This window comes from Sinocyclocheilus rhinocerous, unplaced genomic scaffold (assembly GCF_001515625.1).
Source record: "Sinocyclocheilus rhinocerous isolate Xijiao unplaced genomic scaffold, SAMN03320098_v1.1 scaffold1493, whole genome shotgun sequence".
Taxonomy (NCBI): Eukaryota; Metazoa; Chordata; class Actinopteri; order Cypriniformes; family Cyprinidae; genus Sinocyclocheilus; species Sinocyclocheilus rhinocerous.
The window spans coordinates 11,825-19,050 of NW_015640467.1; the positions used below are offsets into that span (position 1 = coordinate 11,825).

General features: G+C 37.5%; 1 pseudogene and 3 gene segments (V, D, J or C); 3 read left to right on the forward strand and 1 right to left on the reverse strand.

Annotated features, from left to right (window-relative positions):
* Window positions 1-100, forward strand: part of LOC107753055 (pleckstrin homology domain-containing family A member 5-like) — a 10,447-nt pseudogene extending 10,347 nt beyond the window's left edge.
* A 1,410-nt stretch (window positions 101-1,510) lies between these two features.
* On the reverse strand, window positions 1,511-3,016 carry LOC107753056 (Ig kappa-b4 chain C region-like). The segment is given in 4 exon segments: window positions 1,511-1,526; window positions 1,630-1,918; window positions 2,708-2,744; window positions 2,963-3,016. Coding segments are annotated over 4 exon segments (396 nt in total).
* Window positions 3,017-3,257: 241 nt separating this feature from the next.
* LOC107753057 (Ig kappa chain V-III region NG9-like) lies at window positions 3,258-3,784 on the forward strand. The segment is given in 2 exon segments: window positions 3,258-3,352; window positions 3,453-3,784. Coding segments are annotated over 2 exon segments (387 nt in total).
* Window positions 3,785-5,847: 2,063 nt separating this feature from the next.
* Window positions 5,848-7,209, forward strand: LOC107753030 (Ig kappa chain V-III region NG9-like). The segment is given in 2 exon segments: window positions 5,848-6,487; window positions 6,580-7,209. Coding segments are annotated over 2 exon segments (414 nt in total).
* Window positions 7,210-7,226: the final 17 nt, after the last annotated feature.

The following is a 7,226-nucleotide window of genomic DNA, read 5'->3' on the forward strand; positions in this document are numbered from 1 at the left end:
GCACCAAGAGCTTGTAACACTCCAAAGAGAAAGGAAAAATTTTAATCGCATCATATGACCCCTTTAAGGTTATCATCAGTTTCCTCTAGTTAAAGATTAAGACTGTTTACCTTACAGAAATATTGGTCCAGAAGCAAATAAAAGTTGTTGATCCAGGAAAATGTTCTGCATGGAAAAGTCATAATAATATTAGAAGTGATTTATTAAAAGAACTTTGTACTTTCATTGCAGTGTTATGTGATGTTGTTTTTGTTGTTATCTAATTAAATCATCTCATATTTAGATCCCGCATATTTATTTATTATTGTATTTAACAACAGCAAACCCAGAGAGTCACTATGCTAACATGTAAATCTAAAACTCTGATCTAGATATAATATAGGGCCTATGATACGCATAGGAAACCCAATTCTGTTTTGTATGCATTTACTCACCCTCATGTTGCTCCAGACCCATATATATGATTTACTTTCTTCTGTGGAACACAAAATATGTTTAGCAGAATGTTCAAGCTGCTCCTTTTCAATAAAAACGCCACTGGTTACGTGACTAACAACTGCCATGGTTCAGAACTGAAAAAAGGTTCAGTACATTACTTTCTGAAGGCATGTGTGAGGAACACACCGACATTTAAGTCTTAAAATCTCCTGAATCTCCTAGCGCGTTATTGTAAACATATATCAAACAAATTAGCTGTGAGCAAAGTGACATTTCTGATTAAACAAACTCTGATTTGAGATTTTGAATAACACTCATGACTGTTTTGATTCATCTCGGTGACTCGACTCGCTTTCGAATCTGTTCACTGAGGAAATTCGTTCAGAATCCTTCACTGATTCGTTAAGTGATTCCTTCTGCAGGTTATGTCGTTACGACAGTTGAGTTCAGTTGGTTCACTAATGAGATGATTCATTCAATGGCGCGCGCGCTAGTAAAAGGGGGCGTATCCGCTCAGTATGTTCAACCAATAAAATTATGGTTTCGCAGCCCGAACTTAAATGCTATTGGTTCGCGCTATTGTCAGTCTTCGAAGGTTGGAAAGCACTAACAAGCTTTCCAGAGAAATAAGTTAGCGAAAAAGACTTTTCCTGACCACAGGGGGAGACACAGCACGTTTACTAAATGTTATTTTTTTCTCAAATATATGTCTATATTTCTATGTACTTTATGTTTTCTTGTTTTATTTCTTTTCTTGTTTAATTATTGTCCACAAGACTATACATTGTACGCACTTATACAAAGTATAATTATTGTACACAGGACAGAGGCTCTTTTGGTTTAATTTAGTTTTTACACACTTTTATAAATTATTAGATGACATTGCAAGCCTCTTCTCTCTATTAGTCAAACTCATTTCATAGAATAACGAGTCAAACTGTGAAACTGAATGTTAAACGCATATTTGCATTTGTGATTGTGTTCCTCTCAGAATAGAGCAGATGTTGTTCCATCATGTATATGCAGGTGTTTATGGTCCACTGACTTATTTATAATATGTGAGCTAGACCCCTCATTCAATGAAAGACCTGAAACAAAAATGACACAAAAAGGGACACAAAGTCACAATTATATTTTATTTAAAGACTGAATTTTAATAAAATCACACATATAGGTTTGTGTGAAACACACAAAGCAGAGTAGATGCAGATGCGAGCGACTGAAGCTGGATGTGGAGAATGAAGGATTCGCTCATGTGCTGTTAGTCTCCAGTGAGACACGAGTGAGAGAGTCAGGCTGCTGCTCCAGCGGTACAGACCGTCCTTCTCCAGGAGCCCAGCGCTGCTCCCGTCCACCTTCCAGCTCAGGCTCCAGTCTGACGGGAAGCCCTTGCTGGCCACACACACCAGTGTCGCTGTCTTCTTTGAGGAGATCTCTGCACTGGAGGGCGGCAGGACGCTCACTTTAGGACGAGTGACGCCTGACAAACACACAACAGTCAACTCACGATTAGATACTTCTGAACTAAACTTTTAAATTATAAAATTTATAAAATTATTAAATTACTAAGAGTAAAATGGGTAATGATAAGCACTTAACTTTGTTTAAAACACATTTTAATATTCAATACACCATAATTGTAATTTATTAGGTTATATTTTTATTTACACATGGTTCAAATATGTTTTTTTCTGAACATTTATGTTTAATTTCTGTCTTAAATTTTCAAGTAAAATCAAAATGGTGCCAAAATGACAAACTAATGTACATTTTATTTCAATGCAAATTTGCAAATGTGCAAATTTTTAACCATTTAGAATTTAATTATCAATGAGGAAAAAAGAGCCGAGGCACTGAAAACTCACAAAATCAAGTTGAAATAACAGAAATGATTATAGTTCACTGGATGAAAACAAACATGCCATGACAATGAAAACCAGCTTTACAATGTTGACTGCTAAACATTCAATGTGAATTAAAAATAAAATTCAAATATATAAATAAGTGCATCCTATAGACCAGTGGTTCCCAAACCTGTCCTGGAGGACCCCTTGCCCTGCACCTTTTGTATGTCTCCCTTTTCTAACACACCTGATTCCACTCATCAGCTCGTTAGTAGAGACTGCAAGAACTAAATTGGTTGTGTCTGATTAGAGAGACAAAAAATGTGCAGGGCACGGGGTCCTCCAGGACAGGTTTGGGAACTAGAGCAACAAAGTGTTTAACAGCCAGTTGTTGTATTAATAATATTAAATGATGATTTACTTACTGCCAACATCCAGTTTGGTGCCGCTGCCGAAAGTGAACTACAGTGATACAAACTAATAGAGCAGCTGAACAAAAACCTGCTGGATGCTTCACTAACTGCACAAACACACATCAACTGAGTCTCCAACCAACACAGCGACTCACAGCAGAAAATACTTTCCTTTACTTCATGTGCTTTATGCAGTCTGCATTATTACTAATTTACAAACTGAATTTATAAAAGTGAATGTTTTATATCATGTGTGATGTGACTCACAATCAAACTCATTGATTCAGTGACTGACAGAGACACGTGTGTGTTGATCCTCATGTCTGTTAAAACCTGCAGGAACATACATGGATTAACAGTGACGTGCCAATCCAACTAATATATAGATATTATATAGATAATAATTGATAGATAGAAAGATAGATAGATGTTCTCTCTTCAGTAATTGTTTTTTATTATAGGCCTATGATTGAGACTCAGCGACTGTCTTGAGGTAAATGATCTGGAGTGTGTTTGCATATTCATCACATGCTCCAGTGCTCTGAGAGTGTTGCTGTGAGTTTAACACTTCATCACTGACACACACAACAATCTTCATCAACATGACCTTCATCATCATCTTCATCTGGACTCTTTTATACTGCTTTACACTACAAGGTGAATAGTGTATATTTGAAAATCAATTGAAGTATATATTTATATATTACACAGCTTAAAATATGCCATTTTATGGCATCAAAACGGATTTGTTTTTCAGGGTCTAGAGCAGCTCAGATCACAGTCACTCAGACTCCTTCAGTGAAAACTGCCACACCAGGAGAAAATGTTGTGATGAGCTGCAAACTCAGTAAACATTCAACCTGCGGCCCACCCTGTGTGGCCTGGTACTTGCAGAAACCTGGAGAAGCTCTTAAACTCCTGATTTATGATGCAAGCAGCCGTCAGTCAGGAACTGCATCTAGATTCAGTGGCAGTGGATCTCACAGTGATTATACTCTGACCATCAGTGGATTCCAGACTGAAGATGCTGGACATTATTACTGTCAGAGTTACTACTGGATGAACAGTAAAAATGTGTTCACACAGTGATAAAGAGTGGTACAAAAACCTTCGTCAGTCACAGTGACTGAACTGATGCTGCAGCTGTTCAAACACTATCACTCACACTCAACAGTGCAGAAACAGAAATGTATCACAATATAATCGTAATATCAATGTTATTTATTTATTTATTGCTAATTATTAAAATTGTTTTGCTATAATAATCATTTTCCAGATCAGTTATGGTTTATCTTGTCATGAATCCAGTCCCTGTTGTTATGGTGCGTTCAAGTCATGTCGGATAGATCGTATTTACGAGTTGAACGCACATGAACGCCACCACAAAGTCGTTATTACGAGTGGGAAGCTCGAGATTTTCTTTAAAGGCAGAGTAAGTGATTTCTGGTAGCCAGTGTTGATATTTGAAATCACCAAAACAAACACGCCCCTACCCCAAAAGGGTCTTGCCCCTATTTTGATAGCTCCGCCCCACATATACGTACGCAACCCAGGCAACGATTAGTTCTGTGAAACAAAGCAAAACCAATGTTACACCGTGTCTACGGACGTGAGCGGCCGAAGCTTTTCAAGACGGTGCACACTAACGAAATCTTGTGGTCAAAAGGTGGAAAAAGCTGCCTTTGCGTCCCAGACGACCCAGCCATTTTTGGACTGTTTCAGATAATAAATTAGTTTGTGCTATGAAAACCTGTATAAAGCAAAGAAAATATGAAGTCTATATAAATAAGTCCATGTCAGTCATTGTATTACACAATATGAATAAATGAGTCTGTGAATAAATTTGTGGTAAAAATAGGCAAGGCTGTAGGCATATAGGCCTAGGCTATGATCAAAATAACCGAAGATTATCATAGAATGGTCAGTTAAAGTGTCTGTGAACCAGGAATTAATACAAAATGAACATGCACAACACTACACATGCATGTATGCAAATATTTATTCGTATTATGATTTATTATTTTCAAAGACACGAGTGACACTCGAAACTGTGCAAGTGGTTCGCATTATTTGAATCAGAATACGAAGCAGTCACGTGGTTGTGTGCGAAAACCAAGCTTCGGACGTCACAGATCACATGGTTTTGGCAAAACGAATATTGCACCTATAGGTGAAAAATCTTTTGATTTGCCATGTTGCATGCGAATTCTTTGCTCTTCATTTTCTATAAGCAGAGTTAACAGACCCTGTTGTATTTTCTTGTAATTTATTAAAAGAAGGTACACTAAACTGACTCGAACGCACCTGACGTCGTAATTACGACTTGTCAACTCGAAAGTACGAACGTCCCAGGAGGACTTGAACGCAGCATTACTCCCGCTCGCCATCACCTTTTCCTCCCAGACTTCATTCCCCATAATCCTTTGCCCGGACTCATCAATGATTGCATTCAGCTGTTGTTCATTACATTGTCTCAGCCTATTTAAACCATGTTCACTCTATCTTTCAGTAGTAGGTTTTGCAAGTTGTTACTTTACATTGCTGAGCACTCTCCCTGGTTTCATGTCTCTTGGTTTTCTGGATTACCTTTTTGCCTGTTTCCTGTCTGGTCGCTAGTTTAGGTTGTTTATTTGTGTTTGACCATTTGCTTGCTGTATTGACACTGGATTATTCAATAAATACTGCATTTGGATCCTCACTCAAGTCTCGGTGCAGTTACATAATATATATTTTCTGCTCTCCATGCACTAATTTTTCAATCCATGATATGTATTTTTTTATGTATTTTATCATTCATATTTTTCTTCTTTCTTATTATGCATTTATATGTCCAAAAACAGCAGGACATAAACATGTTGCTGTTGAATAGATTATTTGTCTTTTAGTCAAAAGTCTCCATCCTTAGTACAGTTCATAAAGTTCATAAGTTGTATATAAACTACCACTCAATCTTCATAACTGTCTCATCGAAGAAGTGAAGTGAAACTGATCCAGTTCAGAGCGTTGAACCTATCAAACAGTGAAACTGTGAGTTTGAGCTGAAAATCAGATTTGCATTGACAGCTTTAGTGATTCTGATCGTCTCAGAATAGAGCAGCTCCGTCTCCAGAGACCATGTTCAAACCCCAACTTCATTCTAGTGAAAGCGTCGTACAAAAACCTCCGTCACACTCAGATGAACACAAACTCCACGACACTCACACACACTGATATGAGACTCAACAGCAGCAATGGATCATTAAAAAATGCAGCACAAAATGTTCATCTTTAATACTTATTGTATAAAGGCTCATCACATTTTCAACACGCATGTGATTTTAAACTCTGCTAATTCTATTTACCTGCTTTATAATGAAATCTTTAGCAAGATTTAGATGGTCATTCCGTATTGGATGACTTCTGACCTGTTATACAGTATCATAGATGATCATAGAAATCTGCACATCAGATATTAAATGCTCCCAGCATCAAAGTCTGAATGAAACTAAACATTAAACAGTGTTTGCAGGGTGAAGCTCCACCCAAAATAACATGAAGTAAATTATAAATGTCTGCTTGTGAAAATGGTAAATAAAAATTTAAGAAATAAAATTGCAAGACTGTGTATCTCTACTGTCTTGAGGTAAATGATCTGGAGTCTGTTTGCATATTCATCAGATGCTTCAGTGCTCTGAGAGTGTTTATAGTGCTGTGAGTTTAACACTTCATCACTGACACACACAACAATCTTCATCAACATGACCTTCATCATCATCTTCATCTGGACTCTTTTATACTGCTTTACACTACAAGGTGAATAGTATATATTTGAAATAAACAATGTTAAATCATTTAATAATATGTCAAATAATATATTTTCATGAACTCATAAATTTTTTTTTTAGGGTGTAAAGCTCAGATCACAGTCACTGAGACTCCAGTGAAAACTGCCACACCAGGAGAAAATGTTGTGATGAGTTGTAAACTCAGTTCTCCAGTTATCAGTTCTATAGACTGCACCCCACCCTGTGTGGCCTGGTACTTACAGAAACCTGGAGAAGCTCCTAAACTCCTGATTTATCATGCAAGCAGCCGTCAGTCAGGAACTCCATCTAGATTCAGTGGCAGTGGATCTAACAGTGATTTCACTCTGACCATCAGTAGATTCCAGACTGAAGATGCTGGACATTATTACTGTCAGAGTTTTCATTGCAGAGTACATAATTATGGTGACTGTGTGGGTGATTATGTGTTCACACAGTGATAAAGAGTGATACAAAAACCTCCGTCAGTCAGAGTCACAGTGACTGAACTGATGCTGCAGCTGCTCAAACACTATCACTCACTACTGACACACAGAGACCAAACACAGTAACTACACATGAGCTCCAAACTGAGCCAGGAGTCAAATCAGCTCTATTAAGACTGATTTGTCTGGCGACAGGCCGGGTTGATTCAGTTATGCTCAGAATCAAAGAAAACAGAGTGTTTAAAGGGGTCATCGGATGCTACATGCACTTTTACAAGTTGTTTGAACTGAAATGTGTTGGTG